This window comes from Panthera leo, chromosome C2, assembly GCF_018350215.1.
Source record: "Panthera leo isolate Ple1 chromosome C2, P.leo_Ple1_pat1.1, whole genome shotgun sequence".
Taxonomy (NCBI): domain Eukaryota; kingdom Metazoa; phylum Chordata; class Mammalia; order Carnivora; family Felidae; genus Panthera; species Panthera leo.
Genome location: NC_056687.1, coordinates 97,692,304 through 97,719,835, shown reverse-complemented (window position 1 = coordinate 97,719,835; position 27,532 = coordinate 97,692,304). Strand labels below are relative to the sequence as shown.

The 27,532-nt window shown below is 37.3% G+C and overlaps 1 protein-coding gene and 1 long non-coding RNA gene across 4 annotated transcripts in view; one reads left to right on the top strand and one right to left on the bottom strand.

The window, feature by feature from the left end:
• LOC122229829 lies at positions 1-26,922 on the top strand. 3 transcript variants are annotated; one of them, XM_042955337.1, is made up of 8 exons: positions 1-168; positions 8,167-8,308; positions 12,765-12,858; positions 17,992-18,110; positions 20,419-20,540; positions 23,544-23,741; positions 25,550-25,612; positions 26,750-26,922. In XM_042955337.1, the coding sequence occupies exons 1-8, from the start codon at positions 143-145 to the stop codon at positions 26,859-26,861; spliced, it is 876 nt and encodes a 291-aa protein (XP_042811271.1). In that variant the 5' UTR covers positions 1-142; the 3' UTR covers positions 26,862-26,922. The 3 variants fall into 3 exon arrangements, with proteins under 3 accessions (XP_042811271.1, XP_042811270.1, XP_042811272.1); XM_042955336.1 differs by having other exon boundaries at positions 20,398-20,540; XM_042955338.1 differs by lacking the exon at positions 25,550-25,612 and having other exon boundaries at positions 20,398-20,540.
• The window catches only part of LOC122229831, an 89,670-nt gene continuing 67,897 nt past the window's right edge, over positions 5,760-27,532 (bottom strand). The window contains exon 3 of the long non-coding RNA XR_006207153.1: positions 5,760-5,924. This is a non-coding gene — a long non-coding RNA (uncharacterized LOC122229831). The remainder of the gene's footprint in view (positions 5,925-27,532) is intronic.

The window sequence follows — 27,532 nt, the reverse complement described above, 5'->3', positions numbered from 1 at the left end:
TTGTGTCCTTGGTCACAGTGAATACATGGAAGACCCCTCAAAGAGGCAGCAGGTTCTTGGTGGACAGTTCTCATATCCCCTCCCGGGAACATGATGAGAAAGGTCTTTGGAAAAATAGCTTTATGAAGGCCAGAGGAAATTTATGCACCAGCAAGGCATGTCGGAAAGGTAAGAAAAACGAAATGTTGAAAGTAACTTTAGTCGTTACTTGAGAGAAAACAAACATAGATAGCGTTACTGGATTACATTTCATTTAAAAATACAAAGTCACGCAACCTGTGTTACCGATGACAGTTGCTTTGAGAGAGAAGAAAACCCTACCACCACCCTCTCTCCCAACGCTGATGCAGCTGGCTACAAATGCAATTTATTTGATCATTGTAACGGAGAGAGGTGTCCTTACTGTTTTAGGAATAGTATGTCTCTAGATACACTGGGGTCTTTGGGAGAGCATGTGCGAATTTCCGTAGAAAGAGGAGAAAATAAGAAGGAAATAGCTATTAGCTGACATCTATTAGTTATTAGTTAATATTAGTTAATATCTATTAACTAATTAAATTTAAATGGAGAAAACAGAACTTTTACCAGCTCAGTAGAGCCAAAGATCAGATTAAGAGGCCAAAACCCAATCCTTGTTACCTGACTCTTCTATTCTAAGATTCTAAATTTTTTTCTCAAGAGAGAGAAAGCACGTGAGCAGGGGTGAGGGGCAGAGGGACAGAGAGAGAGAATCCCAAGCAGGCTCTACACTCAGTGCAGAGCCAATGTGAGGCTTAATCGCACAATTCTGGCATCATGACCTGAGCCAAAAACAAGAGTTAGACACTCAACCGACTGAGCCACCCAGGCACCGCTCCTCACTTTTAAATTTCATAGCTGTTCCATAAATGTTTTCCAAACTATGCCAATTATTAGAAAATATACAATTACAGAGTTTTCAAGTTTCTTGAGCTTTTTTGTCTTTCTATTGGTATGTAACTTGGCTCTCATCTTCCAAAAAGCGACATTTGCACCGTCAGTTTTCAGGATTATAAACACTGTGGTTTCATATGAGTGTGTGAAATTTATTGATAGCTTCCATTTACTGCCTGTAGCTGAGAGAGGAATCTTGCTTAGGTGCAGGGTTTAGAGACTGAAGCAGCTCCCTTACCAAAGCTCTGCTTTTGTTAGCAAGACGTGTATATCTCAAACAGTGCCTCGGTGTTGTTGATTTTTGTGTTAAAAACTGTCATAATTTGGAGAAATGGGCACATGAAGTAATAGTTTTTAAATGGGTAAGAAGTTCTGTGAGAAATTATACACTTTATGTTTCCCAACTTGCTAACAACCTTTAATACACAATACCAGAGGAGATTTATTTGTGAGCCTGCCATGAAATGGTATTTATGACCAATATTATCTTTAAATGAGTAAATATGTACAGAATTATTTTAGAGACAGTGTAAAAAGTGATGAAGTGATGCCCAGCCTACAAGTTAAACTTTAGTCTTTAAATTTTGAAGGAAGCAGGAAGCAAGGAGGCAAGGAAGCAAGGAAGGAAGGAAGCAAGGGAGGGAGAGAGGGAGGAATGATGATGGGAGGGACAGAGGGAAGAAAAAAAAGAAAAAATGCTTTCTTAGTGCTAGTATTCATTCAATCACATTTCTGCACATCACAAAACAAGAGGCTTATTCATACTACCTTCCTCTTACACAGTCAGTTTCATTTGGGATTTTACAGTTTTATCCCCGTTCACAAGATCTACTTCAATCACTTATTAACCTATAGTGTTTATATTCTTCTTCTCTCTTGTAGTGTTGTAGGTGGTTGAATTTTCTGCTACAACGCCATATAGAGTAGTAAAACATTCTTCAAGCATTGAAAACCTTCTAAGTGGAAGTTACATATGTGGTTACAATAAAGTTCTAACAATTTCTAAACATCCTCTCATAGAGGAAACATCGTGGTATTGCAATCTCTCTTCATTGCTTCTGGCGTTGAAATATATCTATGCTTCTATAAATGTCAGGGAACCCACTACTGTTTTTTGAAGTTTACGAGATTTCCCTCTGGAGAAGTTGGATAGATGTTTGTCCTTTTACTTTTGTTGTACCTTAATTTGGGGGCCTATTTGTGCTTATAAGAATGTTCACAGGGCTGAAGAACAGGATGAAAATGCATCCTGTAAAAAAAATCAAACTTTAGGGGCGCCTGGGTGGCTCAGTAGGTTAAGTGTCCAACTCTTGATTTTGGCTCAGATCATAATCTCATGGTTGTGAGCTCCTGCTTCGGGCTCTGCATTGAGTGTGGGGCCTGCTTAATAGTCTCTCCCTCCCTCTCCCTTTACCCCTCCCCTGCTTGATCTCATGTGTGCACTCTCAAAAAAAAAAAAAAAAAAAAAAGAATAAAAAATGCAAAATTTAAAGAATACAAGTTCACATAAAATTTAAAACTGTCTCATTCAGACAGAACAAGAAAAATGACAACTCTAGTTGTGCTTTTCTCAAGATATATTGTTACGTGGTTTTAGAATCAACAATCTAAGTAATTTAAGATATATCTGTTAAAATCTCAGGTTGTGGGTACTGACATACTTTGGGGATATCTGTAAAACACATAATTTTTTGGAACAATACTCAAAGGGAAAAAGATATGGCACCCAAAATATGCTACTTTGGCATAACGATTACTTTGAATGAAGTTAGTTAGGAAACAGCCAGTACAAGAAAGTCACTCTGATCCTCCTCTGTCTCCCTGAAAGCAGGAAATAAATCTCCCATGTGAGGGACCCTCCCTGCACCAAGAGGGTAGAAGGCATTGTTATCACCAGAGAGAGGGTATTTAGGGCTGAGAGGACTGTGTAAACAAATATTTACTACCCCAAGCCCAAACTTCTTTGACTTGTCAATTCTTCAAAAATTTATTATTTCTGCGGCACCTGGCTGGCTCAGTCAGTACAGCACACAACTTTTAATCTCAGGGTTATGAGTTCAAGTCCCATGTTGGGTGTGGGGCCTACAAAAAAAAATAGCTCTTAGTCTGGAAGAAATTTGGTCACGTTTTTGAGTCTCATATCTTCATGGGCTCCCGTATGTATGAAATTGAATCTTTCTCTCCTGTTAATCTATCTTGTGTCAAATTTAACGATTAGACCAGCCAAAGAACCTAGAGTGGAAGAAGGAAAAAGTTTTCCACCCCTACGTTTTATTGGTATATTATTATTTACTCAATGAATGGGTTTAGTTTTAGGAACTTCATTTAAAGCCATCAGAAATTTAAAAACCTGTATACCTAATTTGCCATTTTGGAAACAAACACACTATAGCATCAGATTTCTTCCTGATTTTATAAGAACTCCATTTAGAGTCTTTCTGTTACCTCATTATCATCTCTACTGTACAGAGATGCACAATCACTGTCATATTACGAATGAATAAAATACAGGCACAGACAGCACAGGGAGTCTGGATTAAAAAAAAAAGAAAATAAAAACAAAGAAAGGTCAAGGAAATAAGAAAGGCTAGAATAATATCTCCTTTCATCCAAAATTAATGCTCCAGAGTCCATGGAAATTTTCTTCCAGGCCTTAGTTCAGAATTGCCTGGTTTTAGCAAGATCCCACAAGATTTGAGAACCTAACAATACTTTTGGGAGAGACGGAGGGAGGTTGAGGATTTGGGAAAAGTGACCTTGGCTAACTGAGAAATAAGACTGAGCTTCCTTCCTTCCCTCCTAAACACAAAGTTCTCATGATGCGGCAGTGAATATAAATGGGATGTTTAGAAATTGAGTCATATAAACACAATTTTGACAACCGTAGGTGTCTAAAAGGAGTCCCCTGGCCTTTTGTATGATGGGTGCCCAACAATACCTCTTTCAACCCAGGAGCTCAGCTTCTCCTCAGAAATTAGGCCATCCGCCATTTCCCCCTTCACTCGCCTTACATAATCACCAACTTGACATTTTAATTAAACAGATAGCACCCACTGCAGCTGACAATTTATGAGGCTTATAAATTCGTGACTGAAAAAGGACGTCGCAATCTTCTGACGAAAGGTGCTCATGAGTTGATAAGTTACGTTATTGTTGCTTTCTATCCAGCACTCTCAGCTCACCTGATTCCTTCTTGTTAGCCATTCTACACTTTTTAAAACTAAGAATAGATGGCCAATTCAGATAATGCCACCTATTTTAAAGACACTATAAATCACTGCTGACAAATGCTGTATACTTTTAGCCATGGCACCTTCTCCATGGCAGCTTTATATTGGAGCATTAATAAAATTAATTGCTCTTTCATAAGGGTTGAGATTTGTAATTTATGATAACTGTTTGTTCACTGCAGGCAGAAAGATTAAAAATGAGTAAACCAATATACCAGCTAAACTGCATGTGTCTGGTTTTATTTTCTTTTGTGGAGGGGGAATAGGAGAGGGTTTTAAAAACAGCTTGATGTTATCTGGAATGGTGTTCTCATGGGTTCTACTACTCAAGGCGTAACTTTTGTTTTCAGTAAATAGTAGCTGCTCAGATTTACATGTCCTATTAACCAGCGCTATTATTTATATGTAGTTAGGCGGAGCGATCGGAATAAGAAAATCAGTATTAATGGTTTTCCTTCATAACAGTTGAACCCTCATGATGATACAGCTTTACAGTTATTTAAAGAATCACAGTGGCTTATGTAAAGCTAATCTGAGTCATCGTGGTAAGAACACTTGATCATTTCTTAATGTGCCTTGGGCAAATTATGCCACCTCTCTGTGCCTCAGTGTCCTCGTCTATAAACGATAATGTTCATTGTGTTATAATAATACAAACAAAATAATCATGTTGATCACTTTATTTGGTAACTGTGAGGCTTACATGAGTAAGCTAATCCATGTAGAGCCCTTGGTACAGTGCCCAGCACATAGCAAGTGGTTAATAAATGTTAACTATAAAACTATTATATTGTAATAGTCATAGTCGTCATCATAGCAGTGATGTTACAAAACAAACAAAAACCACTACCGGTCAGAGTCTACATTGTCTTCTGAATATTAAACATAAGGAGCTGACCATTAGAGATGCTAAGTGCCTTGGCTAAAGTATCTGTTCCTCAGATTCCTAGGACTTACAGGTCTTTCAGCTTTGACTTCAGCGATGTACACATTACAGATGGGGTGCGTGGGTGGCACAGTCAGTTAAGCCACTGACTTGGGCTCAGGTCAAGATCGCACAGTTTGTGAGTTCTGGCTCCACGTCCGAATCTACGCCTGTGGAGCCTAACTGCGATATTCTCTCTCTCTCTCTCTCTCTCTCTCCGCCCCTTCTATGCTCTCTCTCAACATAAGTAAGTAAACTGGGGCGCCTGGGTGGCTCAGTCGGTTAAACGTCGGACTTCAACTCAGGTCACGATCTCGCGGTCCGTGAGTTCAAGTCCCACATCGGCTTCTGTGCTGACAGCTCAGAGCCTGGAGCCTGCTTCAGATTCTGTGTCTCCCTCTCTCTCTGCCCCTCCCCCGTTCATGCTCTGTCATTCTCTGTCTCAAAAATAAATAAACGTTAAAAAAATTAAGAAAAAAAATAAGTAAACTTAAAAAAGTTGCAGATGAAGTGGAAGTTAGAAACATAACCTAAAAGGTGCCCCATTTCTTTTCTTTTTTAAACCAAAGATTCAGAAGTTATCTTACTGCTGAGATTTCTCCCAAAAAATCAGACCAAAGAAAAATTTTATTTGAAATTGAAGACAGAAGTAACAGAACAAAGAAGATTTTGAGAGTGCCCCTCTGGTTTCTACCACAAGGTTCCAGCACACCACTCTTCAGACACTGCCCCCTGGTGTGGGTCCGGAGAGCAATGAGAATGCGACAGATAGAAACTAGACTTTGGAGCCTCAGAAAAAATTTCACATGAATAACAATCAGACTGGTCATCTATTGGTTAGAATCTTCTCAGATAACCTGAAAGAGACAGAGACAGAGACAGAGACAGAGAGACAGACAGAGAGAGTTTAGGGATGTTAGCAGCCTATTTATTTGTGTTACCAAGCTTTAATTAACTTCTATTATTAATAAATGTCTAATAGTAATCAGGATAATGGCATAAAGAGGACTTCTACTTTAAATCCCCAAGTCATCTGATGTAAACTAAGATGACGAGATGATTTTGAGTTATTTTTAAACTGAATCTCACATTGAAATGATTGTACTTAATCTGTAGCATTATACAAGATAAATACAGTAAAACCCGGTCAAGTGGATCTCTCTTGTCAGATCTTTTAATTATGTGACTTTCTTTTTTTCCCCTGTGACTTCTTTGGAGAGATTGGATAAGTAAACTATAACCACTTCTCATACATTAGATTAAAAACAAGAGAGAAGAAGACCTCCAGATTTTTTATTCACACTGTGTAACCATCAATGGAGTTTAGAGTAACACGACAACAATCACTGATGAAAGATTCAGCCACGTTCATTATCCTAGTTTCCTAACTTCATTTTGGCAGAAAATAGCTAGAATATTTTATTAAAAACAAATGAACCAAAAAAGTCAGCTAAACTTTCATCCTGTTCATCCCAATATGTTATTCCCTTTTCTCCCAGTGTTTTCCCCAATTGGTGACCAAAACTCCAGTTATCAATCACAGGATTTACCTGCCTCAGGAATAATAAATTTCACACAATTTGCTGTTTTTCTTCTAGTGTTTGTTAATTTGTTTCAATGGCAAGGCACACTTTGCGAATTACAAGAAACAATATCCAAACTATTAATGAATTGCTCAAGTGGGAAAGATATGAGAGACATACATTTTCTGACTTTTTCACATAATTAAGATAAAATTCTTGATTTGTTATTTAGGTGCAGATGGAGGAATAATTTTCTCTTTGATAATAGGGTATGGTTTTTTAAAATGTTTATTTATTTTTGGGAGAGAGAGAGACAGAGAGACAGAGAGACAGAGGGAGAGAACATGAGCAGGGGGGGAACAGAGAGGGAGACACAGAACCCGAAGCAGGCTCCAGGCTCTGAACTGTCAGCACAGAGCCAACACAGGGCTCGAATTCGTCACCTGCGAGATCATGACCTGAGCCAAAGTCAGACGCCCAACCGACCCAGCCACCCAGGCACCCCCAGTTGTTTTGTTTTTAATGACACAACAATGCTATTTGTGGAATATGATGTACTGGCTATGCTCTTCTAGTGTACCAGCTCAGCTAATACATGGAAAATAAAAGACATATTAAATTGTACTTTATGAAGGCAACCTCATATACAAGAGATGTGTAGTTTCTTGTAAGCAAAATTGCTACCGAGGCATAATTGTGCCATAAAATATAGAGGGTTGTCTTAAGATTCTTGGAGCCTGAAAAATGATCTATCAAGAGTAAAAAGAGGTCAGAAAGAAAGAGAGATATGTATAGTTTTACTTAACATGAAAAAGCATATTTAGATATTATTTTAAAATTGGCTTAAAATAATGTACAGCGCCAATTACAGAAAGAGAAACTTGCAACTATTCCTGAAGAGATAGGGAAAAGTGTAAGAAAAACAATGAATAATGAACCAGAGAATTGCTCTAGGAGAGCAGAAAGGGTGTTTTATATCTCAGGGGTATAAAAATGGGGATACAGAGAGCACTGGGCTGTTGTTAAGCAAAATGGTCGAGTAATATTTCAAAGTGAGTAAAACTGATTAAAGAACCTGAATTTTTTATTTGTTTGCCACCAATTTGTAGAAGTATAAGAGGTTTGGGGAAATTCCAGGGAAAATGTAAGCCAGATTAATGGGGAAACCAAGAGAAAGTTTAAGGATGCCTGCTTGTACCAGTCTGCCCCGGTAGCTCCATTGGGAATGATGTCTTACTATGAGGGCTGACCTCCTCATTCAGATCTTGAAAGGGTGTATGTGCTTTTCTCTGCATCATTAGATTTACTTTTCTAAGACATACAGTCTAGGCAGACCCTCTTATCTTTGGGGAGAATTTGCCTCAAGTGACTATTAGCCATAAGAAATGTGCTTAGGACTATGACAAGACGTCAAAGTCCCTCTGAGATCTAGATAAATTTCTAGGGTATCATTTATCCTCTCAGTGGAAAGGTTGGTGCTTATAATTTGTTGCTATGGCTGCTATATACAAAGAAATGTACATTTAAAGATTTTAAAAGAGATACACAAACACTTTAAGCATTGTCTTTGGCTCAGCTCCTCAGGTCGAAACACAAGCAGTCAGATATGTGCATCTGATTCATCGTATTGCTCCAATCTGAGTGAGTCACACACTCGGTCAGCTCTGTCAAGGAACAGAAGGTTTCATCCACATTCAGATTCTGGAATATCGTCCCTGGTAAATACTTTTCATTTGCTCTTTACCTAATGCGAAGTTCATAAAATGTACTTTATCTTGCATTGAACTTTTAAAATTTAAATCCAAGTTAGTTAACATATAGTGTAATAATGGCTTCAGGAGTAGAATTTAGTGATTCATCACTTACATATAATACCCAGTGCTCATTCAACAAGTGCCCTCCTAATGTCCATCACCCATTTAGCCCATCACCCCACCCCACACCGCTCCAGCAACCCTCAGTTTGTTCTCTGTATTCAAGAGTCTCTTATGGTTTGTCTCCCTGTTCTTATATTATTTTTACTTCCCTTCCCTTATGTTCATCTGTTTGTATCTTAAATTCACATATGCATGAAGTCACGTGATACTTGTCTTTCTCTGATTGACTTATTTCACTTAGCATAATACACCCAAGCTCCATCCACGTTGTTGCAAATGGCAAGATTTCATTCTTTTTGCTTGCCAAATAATATTCCACTGTGTGTGTGTGTGTGTGTGTGTGTGTGTGTGTGTGTGTGTGTGTGGTGTGTGTATACCACTTCTTTATCCATTCATCAGTTGATGAACATGTGGGCTCTTTCCATATTTTGGCTATTATCAATAGTGCTGCTATAAACATCAGAGTGCGTGTGCCCCTTTGAATCAGCACTCCTATATCCTTTGGATAAATACCTAGTAGTGCAATTTCTGGGTCGTAGGGTAGTTATACTTTTTAATTTTTTGAGGAACCTCCATACTGTTTTCCAAAGTGGCTGCACAAGTTTGCATTCCCACCAGCAGTTCAAAAGTATTCCTCTTTCTCCGCATCCGTGCCAACATGTCATTGCCTGAGTTGTTAATTTTAGCCATTCTGACAGATGTGAGGTGGTATCTCACCGTGGTTTTGATTTGTATTTCCTTGATGAGTGATGTTAAGCCTCTTTTCACATGTCCATTAATTAGCCTTCTGGATGTCTTCTTTGGAAAAGTATTCATGTCTTCTGCCCATTTCTTCACTGGATTATTTGTTTTTGGGATATTGAGTTTGATAAATTCCTTATAGATTTTGAATACTAATCCTTTATCTGATATGTCATTTGCAAATATCTTCTCCCATTCTGTACATTGCCTTTTAGTTTTGCTGATTGTTTCCCTCACCGTGCAGAAACTTTTTATCTTGATGAGGTCCTAATAGTTCATTTTTGCTTTTGTTTCCCTTTCCTCTGGAGACATGTCGAGGAAGAAGTTGCTGTGGCTGAGGTGAAAGCCCTTGTTGCCTGTTTTCTCCTCTAGGATTTTGATGGCTTCCTGTCTTGCATTTACAGCTTTTATCCACTTTGAGTTTATTTTTGTGTCTGGTGTAAGAAAGTGGTCCAAGTTCATGCTTCTGCATATTGCTCTCCAGTTTTCCCAACACCATATGCTGAGGAGACTGTCTTTTTTCCATTGGATATTCTTTCCTGTTTTGTCAAAGATTAGTTGGCCTCTTTTAAACATTTTAAAATAAGTGTACAAAGTTCTTAAATCTACCCTTGTAATTGGGAAGGAATGAAATGTTGACACCCTCACTCCTGACTCAGAGGGGAAATGGAAAGAAGCTGGCGTGGGAAGGAAGGCAAACTGGAGAAGAATAGAAAAGGCAGTGACCACAAAAACAGAAATGGCATCCCTTCCTTTCCCCTGCTGAGTTCAAATTCTGTCTCTGGCCTAAGATTTATCTCCTTTCTTTCTGGAATGTCCTTTGTCCTCAAGATGAAATGGTTTCCTGCCAAACTCACCACTTCCAAGACTTTCCCCTCTGCCATCTCAGTGGAACCGTATGTGCTTTTCCCTCCTTTCCTTCATTTATAATTGTTTCATCTAGCCCCCTGGATCAAGATGGGTTACTCCAAATATCTGCCTCTCCAATGATAGGAAACGAGTTTTTCAAGCACAAATGCCATATTTTATTTAACTTTATATCCCCAGTGCCTGACACACAGCAGGGTACAGTATATATTTTTGAATAAATGAGTGAAATGAAATGAAGCAAACCAACTTTGGAAATATCTATTGAACCAATGGATTAATCACTTCTTCCATCAGAATTAAGAAAGGAACAACAAAAAGGTAAGACACAAGTATTCACGATTCCTTTAGGAAGAAGCAGTGGTCACACAACTGCAGCATATTGACAACCTCACATAAACATAAACAGAGAAATGTAATAGCTCATTTTCCTATAATATCAGAAATCCCAAAATCAACCACAGAACTCCTTTAAAAAGGCAAACAGTATTTTGTACAAAATTAGATGTCGGTTGAAAAATGGAAACTTTCTTCTCAAATACAGCTTTAGCTTAGATTCTTCTTTTTCCAGTAAGATCATCAGGAAATAGCACAAAAAGGCAATGGGGTATGGCAATTCCAGGGAATTTAACTTCTAATATATTTTTATTCTATGATAGAAGCAAGAAAAAACAATCCAAAAGCACATTGGAAATTGGGGACGAAGCTTCCATAAACATGTGAACTCAACAGCCAAGAATAGTCCAGGGATCACATTCCTCAATAATCTAAAATGTATGTTTCTTGGTTTTTTAAATAATATTTCCAAAGAATGAGTGAATTCCTTAAAATCATATTAGCAAATCCTCAGATTATCTCAAAGAATTGCTCAAGCATTCATTAGCTTTTTAGCTTTTTCCTATCAATAAGGTAGAGAGATTTTGTTACTCTATTTTTATTTATTTTTTTAAAAAATATTTTTTAACGTTTATTTATTTTTGAGACAGAGAGAGACAGAGCATGAACGGGGGAGGGTCAGAGAGAGGGAGACACAGTATCTGAAACAGGCTCCAGGCTCTGAGCTGTCAGCACAGAGCCCGACACGGGGCTCGAACTCACGGACCATGAGATCATGACCTGAGCCGAAGTCGGCCGCTTAACCGACTGAGCCACCCAGGCGCCCCTTGTTACTCTATTTTTAAATGAAGATATGGAGGTATTTACTAGAACAGCCATGGTCATTAGTGAGTAAGCAATGAAGATAAAAAAATCAAAGCTAAATGATTATTAAAAAGCCACCTCTTATCAATTTCTTCTGAGTCGGCATGTTCCAAATTCTGCTTCACAAGATGCACGAGCCCCCCGTGCTGCTTCAAAAATAAAAGTTTTTATGATTTAAAAAGTCCGGGGGAACACTTTGTGAGTAGAGACTCACGGTGTATATTAGCAAATAATGTCTCTGCGGAGTCCTGTAGCAAAGGGAAATGCTTCACTTAGTTCAGTCCAGAGCCTCATAAGCTTATTCAGTGGTGGAAATGTTTTTTTTTTGTTTTTGTTTTTTTTTATGTTAGTATTAGTCACACAAATTTACAGCTCAAGCAAAACATAAGCTCTGTGCAATGCTTCTCTGTGAGATGAAAGTGGTTGTTCCAAATACTCTAATGACATTTCTTTATATCAAATATTCTGGGTTTGTTTGTTTATGTATACAACACTGGCTAACAGAAGAATGAATGTATGGTGTCTGTATTTAACAGGACACTCTTTTCCGTGTAATATGCCTTTTCATTTGTGTTAACCTTGAGACTATCATATACCATATAAGATATGGGGAATTTTGATTGACTACAGCCGCCATAATGGTAAACAATAAAAAATTGCCCCAAATATGATGTTGGCACAAAGTCTGGTTGGTAATACACTGTCCAGAACAAGGAAGATGACCAGACCTACAATATTTCTTTCAATACTGGCTGCACATTTTAAGAACAATGTCAATAAATTAGAACTCTTTCCAAGGAGAATCATATAATGATTTGTCAGCCATGATCTGTGAGTAATAACGGTACGACTTAGGAAGAAGATGACAATCGTTATGAAACACTTAAAATAGTAGCTACGTGTGACTTCTATGGAGCCTCAAAAGGCAGAACTTTGACAACTGAAGCAAGTTAGAGAGGCTTGGGGTCCCATATAATAAAGAGCCGCCAACAATTAGAACAGTTATAAAACGGAAAAGGGAAGGAGATCTCTCAATCTAAATAAATCAGGTAGTTTCGTTTTATATTTTTACCAAGCATTTTAAATTTGGTACAATAAACCAATATTTGACTATTCCTTTATATCCTATCAAATTTTATAAGTGTACTAGTGTGACTGCAAAGAATTGTTAGCTGTAGCCCCTAATATACATTCAATAAATATTAAAGAATGATTTATCAGAGGTGCTGTAAAGCGGATTCATGAATGGGTATACGTATGTATTACTGTTGTCATTTATCACCAGATGTAAATCAGTTGCAGGTGTTGGAGATGCTAATCTGTATAAGAATACATAATTTAAAATGAACTAAAATGACTTCTATAAGGACACCATCAGGTATTTGCAGTTCAATGTGGCTGAATGTTTGGCGATGATCTGTATTACTTTTACACATAAAAGTACATGAATCGCATATGACCAGATGCTATTTCTCCTCTTATTTTAAAGCTTCCATCAGACTCCTTTATGTTCCTCACTTGGCACAAGGTAGAACAACATGACATTCAAGGAAGTCAGCTGCGTTGCCCAAGAATAAGAGAAGGTAAAGAACAAATGTATGTGTTCTTTGTGTACGTGCTCTGAGTTGATTGTATCTGTGGATTAGAAACATTACTTGGGGAAACAAATATATTACTTGGAGGTAGAAAAATTTTCTTTATCAAGACCACAGAATTATTAATATAGTTAGTGAAGCCACTTTAAAGCACGGTAACATATCTGGTTATGTAAATAATGAATGTTCAGTATTAAATACTAGAAAAATAGAAAGATGAAAATGAGCTTGTAATTCAATGATACACAAATAACCACTGTGATTTATTTTGTTTCTGTTTAGCCTTTTTTTGAAAAATATATTCACATACTTCTTCACGGAATTGTACAAAAAAATTGTATCTTGAGTTTTTTTGCTTATCTCGTTATTGGGAGCATTTCTTCTGTGTTATTAAATATTACCCAAAACATGTTTTTTTAAAGGTCATTTATCTTTCCATCATATGGATATTACTAAATATATTTAACCAGTGATCTTTGTTGGAATTTTATTATTTACAATATTTAATGATCATGAATGACATTGTCACTTTGATGAATCACTTTAACCTGATTTACTTATATCATTGGTTTTTAAAACATCAATTGGGAATCTAAATAAACCAGGGAGTTTTATTTTATATTTTCACTAAGCATGTTAAATTTGGTAGAATAAACTAATGTTATTCTATTCCTTCTCATTCTGTCAGACTTTACAAGTGCACTACTGTGACAGTATGAAGAATTGTTATCTGTAGCCCCTAATATACACAATGTTTAATTTTTATAGCTTTCTTTTTTTTTTAAATTTTTTAATGTTTATTTACTTCTGAGAGAGAGAGAGAGAGAGAGAGAGAGACAGAGTGCAAGCGGGGGAGGGGCAGAGAGAGAGGGAGACACAGAATCCGAAGCAGGCTCCAGGCTCCGAGCTGTCAGCACAGAGCCCGAAGCCGGGCTTGAACTCATGAATAGTGAGATCATGACCTGAGCTGAAGTCTGACACTTAACCGACTGCACCACCCAGGAGCCCCAAATTGTTATAGCTTTCAATGGATTCTATATTATGTAAGAATAAGCACCATCCATTTCTCATGTCTCTTTTGCATATACCATAAGCTGATGAAATAATATTAGACATAATTTCGGCTGCAGTGAGTATTTAGTCATTACAAAACATCAAATATCTTGGCTATCTTCCATCTGTATTTACAGATTTGCAGTTATATTGTATACTGTACCATTGTAATACTGATTTAGAAGAAGTTGCTTTAAATATATTCGCCTGCTCGTTTCCCTCTCCCAGTAGCATCACTTTACCACACAATGCCTTTCTTCTTTCACTCAAATTCAGTTGACAAAGATGGACTAAAATAGCATCATTTTCTGAAACTTTGGGTAAAATATGTTCTTATGTTTTAACTCTGTCAGCTTTGTTTGCAGCTCAGCACTGACTCCTAGTTTTAAAATATTAGTAGACAGTACTACTAGAGGTAAACTCAAGTTGCTCTGTGGGGACTGAGAGAGAATACTTTTCAAAGAGCAAGAAATTATGGGCAATTAGGAAGGTGGGAGGCCAAAGGAAGTAGAGGCTGTATGTGTCACATGAATAAGGAGTCCATCAGTAAAAGGAAGAGAGGTCTTACCAGGGTTCAAAGTGGGCAGCTTCAGCTGGTTCTTAGACTTCAGTGTGTGGACAGATTACCTGGAGGCCTGTGGAAAAAGCACTTTTCCAGGCCCAACTCTCAATGAATCTGATGTGGTTAGCAGGAAGTGGGGCCCAGGAATCTGCATTTGTAAAATTATCAGGAAATTCTGTTGCAGATGATCGGAGGGCCATACTGTAAAAATACTAGTTTCGGAAGTCTGGAGGGATGAAATTTGAATAGACAGTGGAAAGACTGATACAGTAAGGGTGCTGGCATGTGTGTGTGTGTGTGTGTGTGTGTGTGTGTGTGTGTTTGTGCTGGTAGTGGTGGTGGTTGATGATTGTGCCACAGTGAGGCAAAAATAAATTGTACTCCGAGCATGGATGGAGAGTTGAGGTTTAGAGAGAACTGAACTGAAGACACTGAGGGATGACAGGGGAATCAGATGTAGGAGTAAACTGACAATGAGTATGTGTAAAGAGAGCACGGTGGCCTCTCTCCTTCCCCGGTTTAAGTGCCAGGTCACGTGCTAAGGTCATCAGTCAACAAAACTAATCCCACATAAGGACCACAGTGGCCATTCATGCAGAGGAATCATCGCTCTGCAGAGATAAGGCACATTTTCCTTCCATAGACCATTAACAACACCCAATCTCTTGCAAGTGACTAGTTGTAAAAGGAATGGAGCATGATCTAGGGGATTGAAAACATGGGAAAATCTCATCACCTCAAACCGTGAAGGAAATAGATGTCCCTTGTTCACTGTCCTTAATTTAGTTTAAGTTTTGTGTGTGCATATGTGAGATAGACAAGTGCTTTTCAAAAGCATTCTAGTAACAATTACCCTTCTTCTAGATTAGATCCTGAAACACCCATCCAAACTACTTCAGTTCATTTCAGTTGCCCCAATTGTACATCCGGGAAGAGTTCTTAAGAAAAGAAAGATTATCTTGCGTGTGATAAACAGCAATTTCCCAAAGCTTTGATGGCCAGATCAAGACTGACTTGACTCCTCCCAATTAAATGAAGCAAAAGAGCCAACTGTTGGCAGAATTCTTTCAACTGTGGATGCCTTCTATTTGAAAATCCCTCAGCAAGTCAATTCAGTCACTGCTGCTAAGTTACAAATCCAGTGAGGGGACAAAGTACCAGCTCAGAGATGGCAGGTAAAAGTCGACATTCCAAGGATGTCAGATATTCCAGACTGTAGTTCTCAACTGCTAAGATATATCTTCAATTACCAACCAAGTCCGAGTTTAAAAAAGAAAGAATCCAATTTAATATAATTCCTCACAGTGGAAGTGACCTTTGGCTTCCAACTTCAAAGAGATCTTTGAAAGCTGTTTAAAAAAAATAATAATTGAAAGAACAGAAGATCAATAGAACTCAAACAAACAATATAGGGCAGAGTTTAATAAGTCTGGGGATATCTCTTGCACAAAGCAAGCTACCAAATTTCGGGTGGGTGTATTAAAGATAATAGAGCCCAAGGTCTGCCCAATTAGGTGATTATCCAGTTTTTTCCAGTTCTGTGACTTTTAATTCCAATCAGCTTAATCAATGAGGAAGAAAACTTAACACAAGGATATTTTATTTGTAAATTGGTTGGGATACTTCAGGGTTATGTGATTTCCTAGGTGGAAACTGTACAGTTCATTATGAGAGAAATACCAGAAAGGTCAGGTTGCACCTAATCTTCCACCTGCACCTGATGAAAGAAGAGATGTTTGTGTCAAAATAATGAAATATTGGACTCTTTTATTGCCTTCCATAAATCCTTCACAAATGGACTCATTATCTCCCAGCAAACCCTGGACAAAACTGCCACAAAAGCAAAGTTTGTTCCTGATGCCTTTAGTCACCTCTTTCTTTAGTATATCTCTTTCTTTTCACCTGTGAAATAAGAATCGTGCATTCCAGAAAAATGGCGTGGGGGAAATGTACACAAATGATTCCAGGGAGGATTCATAGAAACATATTGTGGAGTGGGAGGGATTTGAAATCACTGAGCTTAGGATTGCTGTCAGGGGCCCAGTTAGCATCATAATAGACTGTAGTTTTCCTGGGCAACACAATAGAGTTATACTTGCTAATAAAGAAATACATTCTAATGGAATTGGAAATCGGTATTTTTATAAAGCAGTATGAACTTCAAACAAACATAACTTCTCATCATATTCAACTCACGTTAGGCCCTTGATTCTAGTCTTTCCTGTATTTTTGCTGACATGGAAAACTGAAGCTCAGAAAATTAAAATTAGTCATCTGGAGATACACAATCACCTAGCACCCAACCTCAGACTGGAAACAGGGTATCCTTTCATTAACCATGGAAATTTTGTGCAAACCTGATTTGGAGGACAACAGGGTTGGGAAATAGTGGGAATGAGTGTGGAAATGGAGATTGAGATAAGATTGTCAAAAACTTTGGGGCGCTTGAATGACTCAGTCGGTTGTCTGATTTCGGCTCAGGTCATGATCTCCCAGTTTGTGGGTTTGAGCCCTGCATCGAGCTTTGTGCTGACAGCTCAGAATCTAGAGCCTGCTTCAGATTCTGTGTCTCCCTCTCTCTCTGCCCCTCCCCCACTCATGCTTTGTCTCTCTCTGTCTCTCAAAAATGAATAAACATTAAAAATTTTTAACTAAAAAAAAAAAAGATTGTGGAAAACCTTGCTTGACAAGCCAGGATTTTCCATCTCTAATTGGTAGGCAGTAAGAAAATTCTGAAATGTTTTCAACATGGAAGTGTGGCAAAAAGCTGTGTTTCTAGAAGGCTAGAAAAGTCTATCATTTATATTGAAGGAGTGAAGATTTCAAACAAGGAGATCCACAAGAAAGTAGTTCTTGTTCAGGGAGGAGATATGAGGATCTAGACATTGAAAAGGAAGGGGACAGATTCTCCAGCAGAAAGGTTATAGAACCAAGTGGCTAACTGAGTTGAGAAACAAAAGAGAGGGAAAGTCACGAGTGACTTCATATCCCCAAAGAGAAAATTATGTGAAACTAAAGTTACTCTACTGGTGATTTTCTTATGTTTACAAGAAATAATTTATGTAAGGTTAAAAGTTAGCTCATTTTTTTTACTGCTCACACTATTTGGGCATATTACAGGCCAACTCATGTTTTCCTCAATTCTGATATCTCATGGGAGTTTAAAAAAACTGGCCAAATGTCAACTGAAGGGTGCCTGGATGGCTCAGTGGGTTAAGCATCCGACTCTTGGTTTCAGCTCAGGCTATGAACTTACAGTTCATGAGTTCGAGCCCTGCATCAGGCTCTGCACTAACAGTGAGGAGCCTGCTTGGGATTCTCTCTCTCTCTCTTTCTCTCTCTCTGCCCCTCTCTCTTGCTCTCTCTCTCTCTCTCTCTCTCTCTCAAAAAAAAAAAACCCACAAAAAACAAAAACAAACAAACAAATCCCACAAATATCAAGTGAAGATGTCAGTCCTGCTGCCCTAAACCTATTTCCAAGATCTCACCTTGTGATTTTTGCCCAGGACCCTCCACAGAAGAGTTGCTCTTCAGACAGGAGGAGTGTGTCTTACCCGCTCGGAAAAGAGTCCTTGAAAAAAACAAATGGGAAACATGGCTACAAGAAAACTGGGAGGACTGCACGGTGAGAGCTTAAAAGACAGAAAAGGGTCTCTTTTCCACATTGATTCTGTTATGACCGCCCCCCCCCCCCATTTTAAGGGCAATCGCTAGCATAAATATCAAAACTTTCAGCATTTCCTCGGAGTTTTCTCTAAAACTAGTGGTGTATGGGCTTCTCTATCTCTTTGTTCACCTCTTCTTCATCATGACATGTTACTTATTTTCTACCCTGTGTCTTATCCTAATATTGCTCAATTTTGGAGAAGTTTAAAATACCCCAGAATGAAATTGTTCCGTTTGACAATAATGAATATCAAAGGGTTGGACAACATTCCGTATCAGTGAGTTTATGATGCCATCTAGAATCCCTTGAACAATGCATTACGCCAAAAATTTTCATCAGCTGGAGCAGCCAGCTTGGTCTGGACACAACTATCCTGGAACAAATAAAACTTTTGCAGTGAAAAACAGGAGCTGTGATTTCTTGGTGCTGAAAATGACCCAACTGATGGAGCCACTATCATTGAAAACAGTGCCTGTAATCAGTCAGCCTGGGCACTACAAAGCTATGGGGCTGTGATCCTTCAAGCCTCTAATTCTGGCCTGATCAAGTCATCTTGGGCAGTAAACACGTAAATGGGAAGGCTGTGTTGGTAGCAATGAAAGGGCAAATCAATGTCTCAACATTATTTTTGTTGAGCGGGATGCCAATATTTTTGTTTCTTAGAGTGACCAAATTGTACGTGAAGAATTTAGGAAGCCTTCCAGAAATAAGACTGAGTTTAAAACCTGCTCAGTGGGGCCTCTTGATGGCCTCTTTTGTTTCACAGATTGGCCATTTATGTTTTAGAATTATGGAATTAGGAGGTGGGAAGGAGCTTTGGAGAGGGTCTGGTCTAAACCCTTTCCTTTCAAAAAGGAGAGGGAAGTTCAGAAAGAGAATTGATTTGCCAGAAGTTACATATCTTGGTAGTGGCAGATATAAAAATAGAATATTGTTTCCCTACACAGTGCTTTCTTTTCTTTTTAAAAGTAAAGTTTTCATATATAATGGATGGATACATTCTACTCTTAAAAATTGACACCATAGGCCTATTTATTAAAAAATTTAACTAATACACCTGAAAATTTGACCTCCACTCCCAGAACTATCTTTAGAGGTAATCATTTCAGTGTATATATCCATTTATTCTTTATAGCTGCCATTTAAACCATGGATATACTGCAAAGGCCAATGGAGACTTCATCATAAATTATCATAGAAAATTTAATTGGCCTTGAGATAACTGTAGTCTAGGAGAATGGCTAAAGAAACTCTAACTAACATAGAAAACTTAATTGAGACATAATGGTCCAAAAAATGCCTCTCTGAGGTGGTGGCATTCAATATAAAATGATAGATATAATCTTTTATCATTTCTTAAGTTTTATGTTGGAATTAAGACGTTTTATACTTTTGGAAAATGGAACTTAAAGTGTCAAAGTTTATAATGTTTAATGTCTAAAAATATCAAAACTTTAATGATCTTTTTAAAGATAGAGATACCTATATTTCTTTAAAATATTAAATCATTCTGCTTCATTTTTTTAAAAAGGGATGGCCATTTTATTCAATAATTTTATTGACAGAACTTGATGGTAAAATTGCGGAAACAAAAAAGTTAAGTTGACTTTTAGGAATAGAGTTTACAAGAGCAATGCTCTTGTAAAACCACCCAAAGTGGTTTTAATTTTCTTTAAATTGAAGTTGACTGCTGTTAAAAGCAAACATAAAGTATCTACTATCTGTGAAATATGCTAAGTCATCGTTAGGTATGTATTCCTAACTACTTTAAAAGAAAATCATAGCTTTCATCTTTTGAATGATGGTAGTTTACTTTGAAACCTTTTTAAATGTGATTTCTGAGTATTTCCAAGGAGGCTAAATGGTAACTCATCCTTCAAATCAGTAATTCCAAGATGGAATGTCATCCTTTCCTCCCTTAACCCCTAGAGAATTTCAGACTCAGTTTCAGGATCCTGCCTTCCCCACCTCCAACCTTGTATGTCATTCTAATCAGGATTAGGTCAGGATCTTTACCTCCCCCATCTGAGAATGAATCTCTGCAAGGTAATTGTGAGTGTTTGGATGTGTGAGTGTTTTAGAGGACACACACAAAAAAGGTGAAAACTATTGGTTTAAATAACATATTTAACACATATTTAAATAACATAGTTAAATAACATATTTAAACACATTTTTAATGAAGAACTATTTTTAAAAGTTGACAAAGAACTTGCCTTTTCTTTTTATTTATTTTTCCCTTCAGAATTTGAACCTTTCATTTCAGGATTTGGGGGACCCTTATCAAGTTGCAAATTTTAACAGGATTCTTAGAAGACTAATTCGAGTCGAAACCCTCTGGTTAGTGGATAATTCACTGGTGGACTTAAGTGCCATAAGATTGCCAAGGTACTTGCTTTTTTAGCATGTCTAGTTACTAAGTTAGAGTCAAATCTTTGCTATGTGGGCATATGTGACTATTGTCTGCACATACCGTGGCCATATGGTCAGGTCTTAAAGGTGATAGTCCTAAATGATGCCTGGACAAGGCAAAAAGGGAAATTTATATGTCAAAATGTCACACTTTAGAGGACAAAATCTATTCTTTTCTAAATTAGTATTAACAGCAATTTTTAGGGGAGGAATTTGCAATCGTAGAATCATACTGGCAGAAAAGTTTGCCATAATCCTTCTATTGTACACTGGAAATGCAATTATATTATATAAATACTGTTGTTGTAAGATAGAGATTTTTAGTCAGTCATATTTGTTGAGCACCTGTGAGGAAAGACTCTACAGATAGTTGGCAAGAATCTTGGCTTCAAGGTCACATTCTAACGGAAGGGTGAGAATAGAGAGAGAAACAAACTAAGTTTTTACAAATATGCAGACTCTTTGGTCTTCCAAGGATCCCAAACTCCTGATGTTAAAAGATAATCTGCCTTTTTGCTCAGGATTGTAGAGAGCCTCTGTCAGCTTCACCAGGCACAAAGATAGGTGCCGTGAGCTTTGATAGCAATCCAAGGAACAGACAGAGGTCTTCAGGAGAGAAGTAGAAGATGAAGGAAATCAGGCAGCCACAAGAGGGAAGGGTAAGTCCTAGAGCAGGTTAAGATACATCCCTCAGCATAGATTGAGACAGGGCAACAAAAAGACCATCACAGCCACAAAGGAGAGGGAAACAGTTGGAGACGGAAGAAGGGTCAGAATATGCAATGTGCCTGGGTTATCTTCAATCATGTTTAACACCCCTTGGAAACTTTAGGCAGATTTGCCTAGCATTTGATTTTACCTATGTTGTTTTTAACAAATTGTAAAATATCTAAGTAAAAATTCTCAAAAGAAACTTAATATCACTACTATAAATAAAAACTCAATGGCAGTTGACATTGATGCATTCAGGTTTTGAGGTTTTGAGGGTTTTTTTGTTGTTGTTGTTTTTGTTTTTGCCAGACTCTCTTCTAGGGATATGATAGTGATACATTAGCTATATTTTTTTAAATACACATACAACGAAAAAACTTTTTAATAATCACATGGCATGCTCTAGAAATACTGAACTAAAAGATGCTTGGAGTATCTGAACTTTACTTGATCCGGATCAATAAACTTCCAAATCTTTGCTATCTTAATGTAAAAAAAGAGAGAGAGAAACCACAGTCACTAAAGAAAAGACTTAACCTAAATTTAGTGTTCTCTAGATGTATTCTTTTGGCTTTTCTTTCATTAGAAATAGGATATATAATATAAAATTATGTAATTGCAATTCAAATTTTACAACTGCCAAATCAACATGTCAAAAAAAGGAGAAAAAAGTTGATGCGTGTATATTCATAGCCTCCTTCCTTCTGCCCCAGGGAAAACACCACACTGGGTTTGCTGCTCTGCTTGCCTAACATCCTGCTAACTGGGGATCTGTGACGGGGTGAATCTGAGAGCCTGGGAGGGATGGATGGATGTTGAAAATGAGATACCAGTCGTTCATTTTTGCTTTTATTACCCTTGCCTCCGGTGACATGTCTAGTAAGAAGTTGCTGCAGCCGAGGTCAAAGAGGTTGCTGCCTGTTTTCTCCTCCAGGATTTTGATGGTTTCCTGACTCATGTTTAGGTGTTTCATCCATTTTGAATTTGTTTTAGTGTGTGGTGAAGGGCATTAAGGAGGGCACTTGTTGGGATGAGCCCTGGGTGTTGTTATATGTAAGTGACGAATCAATGGGTTCTACTCCTGACACCAATTCTACACTGTGTGTTAACTAATTTGAATTTCAATAAATAACTTTTTAAAAAAATAAAATAAAATGAGAGAATGACTGGCAGCTAAGAAAAGAAAAGACTTCATGGACAGAGAGAGGGGCAGAGAGACAGGAACTGCTTGGGCTGGCTTTTCGATTACAAATTGTCATAGTACTGAAGTGCTTCTAAAGATTCTGTGTAACCTGGAAAAGAGTAAAAACCCCAAATTATCAAATGTGTGATTAGGACGGTGTGAAATATCCATATGGCGGTGGAGTGGAAGGAAGAAAGGAAATGAATAGATGTGGAAAAAAATTACAATGAGATCGGGGGGGGGGGGGGGCGGTTCAAACTGAATTTTTCTAATACCATTGTGTAGACGCACTCTGTTTAGCACCATCTTTAACATTACCAATAATTATCTACTAAGTGTCCTTATGGAGTACAGGGCCCATAAGTAAGTTCCCTGTGCTTTTCTCATGGTATTAAATTCCAACGTGTACATAAAGGAATTTTTCCTCAAGGCAAGGTGTCAGTGACAGATTTGGAATCATTTCCTCTATTTGCATGGTCTTACACAATTAAGGCAAAAATACTGAGAAACATCATATGTCAGGAAAATATATTCACCTTAAATGCCTAACACACATTTCTTCTCCTAAGGATAACTTTTATTCTTTTTTTTATATAAAAGACTTTTTTTTTCGGACTTACAATGCTATTTTTTTCCAATATAGCATTTAAGTTTTCATTTTCATACAGCATTCAATATAGCATCCTGTCAGCTAAGAAAAAAAACAACTATAATCTCAGTACTTGGAGGCAATACTCTTCACAAGTTATTATGTGTCTGTTGTGTACTACTATATCACTGAGATTATATGCAGCCATTCACTCTTTCATTTGGCACATATCGTGAATCCCCCATGGACCAAATGTTATGCCAAGTACTAAGTGTATACATTGGAAAAGAAAACAGATTCCTGCACTCAGCAAACTTACAGTCTCATATATTCTGCTTATTTTCTCTGAATATTTTAGTATAAATCTTTCTCTTCTTTTACAAATCAAACTTGTAGAAAATGTCATTGTCACTCCTTTGAGGGGTTATGGTCGAGATCTGGTAGTTAACCATTCTTTTTGGGAGACAAATGACAAGTGTTATATTTTTTTATCCAGATGCAGAGTTTTAAATATGAACAAAAACCATCTCACATCTTTTAAACAATTGCCAAAGATACCCCAGATACAGCATTTATCTTTGGCTGAAAACCATATTGAGTCTCTGACTGGGCTCTCCAGTTTACAGCGCACTCCCCTAGAATCCCTCATGCTCAAGAGGAACCCTTGTGAGTTTCACCAAAATTACCGGAAACGGTAAGGCCCCTAACACCTTTGTCATCTATGTTCTTTATTGAATGTTACACTTTAACAGTTGTTCCCCTCTAGCTTAAATTCCCTTGGCAAATATTTATCATATCTACTAAGAGTTGAATGTTTCATGCTTCTGAGCTCAACTAAAGAACTTTAAGCTGACCTTTAAAAAAAAATCTTTAATACACTCTTCTCTGAGTTAATTTATGATTGCTTTAAAAGTTTAGGCTTCTCTTGTAATGTGACTTTACATATACAAAGATGCTTCATTTTAGACTTTCAAATCCTATGCATTTTCTATCTAATGTTTAAAAGATATTATGTCTTTAAAAAAAATTCTACATGTAGAATCCTATTGAGGTCCATGTGATAATTTTATAAATTGTTTATTCTCTGGTTTTATTTTCACTCCTTTGGACCACAAGGGCACCATTAAGTGAATACAAAGAAATAATTGATTGAATCTACCCTAGTGGTTGAAAGTCCTTGAAAACCTGTGAAGAATAAACCATTTAATTTCTTTGTCACTACTGGGACATTCCTAATGATAATGATGCAGTCTACACCTTGGAGTGTGCAGGAAATTCTATGCCCACTGATTTCTCCCTAGCTAATTCCCAGCACCACTTGCGGGAACTTAAAATAATAAGCGACTGAGTTCTAGAAACTGTATTTGCCCCCAAATGACAAGTCAACTCATGTCTTAGTTTGAATCTATCATACGAAGCATTAGATCATCTCTAGGTGCCATACCTGGTCTATGACTACTTCCTTCATCTACATTCAACTTCAATAAAAGACATAGTTCTCACTACCTTCCTTTCTAAAGCTGCCATTTTCCCATGACAACAACAGTAGTCCAGAGGCCTACCTAATATTAGACTCCTCAACCCCTGATGTACAACAAAAGATTGTCAAAATAAAAATTGTAATCTCTGTTGTTCCTACATAAATCTCATTATTGCCGTTGTCTCCCCCATGACTGTAAACCGAAGGCAAAATGCATGTTCTGTGATAATAAATTCTCAAATTGCTTTTATGTAAGTGAAAACTAGCAGAACATTTGCTTTACAACTGAACTAACATTTAACCATAATAACATTTTGAAGTTTAAAATTATATTTGCAACAGTCAGAGGAAGGTTAGCTGGGCATTTCAACACCATTCCAAAAAAGGCACATTTCTAGTCATAAAGAAAATTAGCATTACCTTTTAGTTTTGTTAATTTATATGTGGGGTTTTACCTTGATCCCATTTCAGTGATTTGCCTCCCTTCAAAGGATGCCTTACAACAATAGAATTAAGATTCACTGTCTGAAATCTGATATGCCCTGAGGTCTCACTATGAATCTGTCTTCACTATGATGTGGTATAGAGTTATGTGAGAATGAGGGATATAATGAGGCTCTTCTATTTTCTAACATTAACTCCATTGGACTGAGTCCAAGGTGGATATAGACTGGCGTTCAAGCTATAAAATGTCAGGTTGTATTGACTTGGGTAGTACAGGGTTACTTTAAACAGAAAGATACAGACATTTTAAAGCATGAGGAAAGGACTTAAGTATCCACTTCCGCTAAGAAACTAAACTGAAGTCCCAAGTTCATCCAAATTTGGGCTATAACCTGGTCCTGAATTCACACTTTTAGGATCGTAACAGCATTCATTTTGTTTCTGGGTATCTCTACATCAAGATTTGGACCAGACTTTCAGTGACCCTTTACAACAGGATCAGAAAGATTTAAGTGTAAGATTTTCTTGATCATTGTCACCTAGATTGTGACTATCTTTCCCTTCCCCCTTTGTTTCAGATCCTTCAAAAAGAAGAGAGCACAGTTCAAAAGAGAAAAAAACTTACTGATAAAGCTCATAGTGTAAGTCCCAGTAGGTAGAAGGTAGCCCCATTTCCTGGGACACCCATAGGCAAACTCTTCTACCGTTCTTCAGAAGAAAATGTGATCTTAGTTCACCATAGTTTGACTTTTTGAAAGGAAGTAGTGGTTAGGGTTTCCTGTCAGCTAAGTCTAAACATTAGGGCCAGAAGACTTAGATTTTTATCTTTGCTTTGTCACCTACAGGCTTTATGATCTTGGATAAGTGATTTAAAATGGGGAATAAAAACCAACCTAACAGAACTGGTGTGAGGAATAAATATGATAATGTGCAGGAAGCATTTAGTGCTAAGCAAATCATGAAGCCAATGACAGCATTCCAAGGAGGTCAACACCACCCTTAGCTGACATGGCATGTCGGTGTCTTTCATCCCGGGCAAATCCCAGGGCCACAGAATTCCCAGATCTAGAAAAGCTGTCCACTTGAAAGGAAACACTACTTTCTCATACTGCTAGGTATTTGACTACTGTGTAACGAGGCTGACGTGCAGGCCCCCTCCTGAACCTGGAAGGGGTACGTGACACCTTCCTGAACCTGGAAGGTATAAATTTAAAATGTGAGCTTCAAAAATGCTGTCATGAGAAAATCATGCAGCACAAGGTTATTCTCGACCCCCTCGTCTTCTTATAACTCACAGTGAGAATTCTTCCTTAATTAGCAGTAAACAATATGTGCTTTCTTTACTTTTTCCATTTTTAAAAACTTTTAACTTCATGATGTGTACATGTCTCATTATCTCATTCTTTCTCTCGTGGTTAGTTGGCTAAATTCTCTCATTTTTTTTTTCTTTATAGGGTTTTGTAGAAACTGGACTGAAATTCTCTTATAAAAACAGACTGTAGGCAGTCCTACTTCTCTGATCTATATTTATAATAGGCAGAACCATACAGTAGCTCCTGAGAGGGCAAGCTACAGCAGGGTGATCAGCTCAATGCACATAAATAGTATTTTATTAGAACCTTATTGCATAGATTAAAAACAAAACAAAATAAAATGATAGCCACTCAACTTTCTTGTAACAATAGGCAAAGTGCACTTATTTATAAAGACAGTAAGTAAAATACAATGCTTTTGTTCAATACGGTTACTTTTTCTTTTTTTTTTCACTTCTGCTTTAGAGTGTTCTCCTGTTTGCCAAACTTAAAAACACTGGATGGAATCCTGAAGCTACCAGAAGATTCTTCACCACCAGAAACCAATATTTTTTCACAACTCTGTGTTATATCCTAATGCAGTCTGTATGGAAAGAAATCACCATTGTCTCTAAAAGCTAATAAATATAGGAGATGCATAACTAAATATTGTTGTTTACTATGTATATAATATATTTATATATTGTTTTCTTTTAAATGAGTGACCTCCAGGTTTTTTTAATTCTATACCCCATCAGTAAATAAATTTTGAGCATACATATATAATTAATTTTTATCTAGAAATCTTATACATAAAATACTAGAGAAATATATTATGTATATTTTAAACATTGAAAAGAGAGATTGTTAAGTGATGGAATAAAAACAACATGAATAAGGGCCCTAAGGTTTCCTACATACTCCAGGGACTCATCCATCCAGCGTCGGGGCTATGAGTCTCTTACTGTGACAGCACTGCTTTAAAAAACCTGACCTATCAAAAGGAAGAGGGGCAACTTGTGGTTTTAAGCCATGTGCATTGGATTTTTCATTTTAAACATTGTCATTCATTAGTGGCTTCGATACAACAGAAATTTAGGAAGGTCCCAGGCCATTCATTAGATATTTAGAAAATAAACAGTAATGGTGAAGTTTCTTTTTGTTCAGAGAATTTCATAAATGGGATTTTAAAACTGTCTTCCTATACACTAGAGAGAAGGAATACAATTCAATTTAGTTGCTTTCAAAATGTAGAGAAAAGTCAACAAC

What these genes read in the sequence shown, in the direction of transcription:
- LOC122229829 (XM_042955336.1), top strand. Translation starts at nt 143, where the DNA reads ATGCACCAGCAAGGCATGTCGGAAAG. An exon ending in TTGCCCAAGAATAAGAGAAG is followed by an intron (nt 12,859 to 17,991) that starts GTAAAGAACAAA and finishes ATTTTTGCCCAG; the next exon opens with GACCCTCCACAGAAGAGTTG. An exon ending in CACCAAAATTACCGGAAACG is followed by an intron (nt 23,742 to 25,549) that starts GTAAGGCCCCTA and finishes CCTTTGTTTCAG; the next exon opens with ATCCTTCAAAAAGAAGAGAG.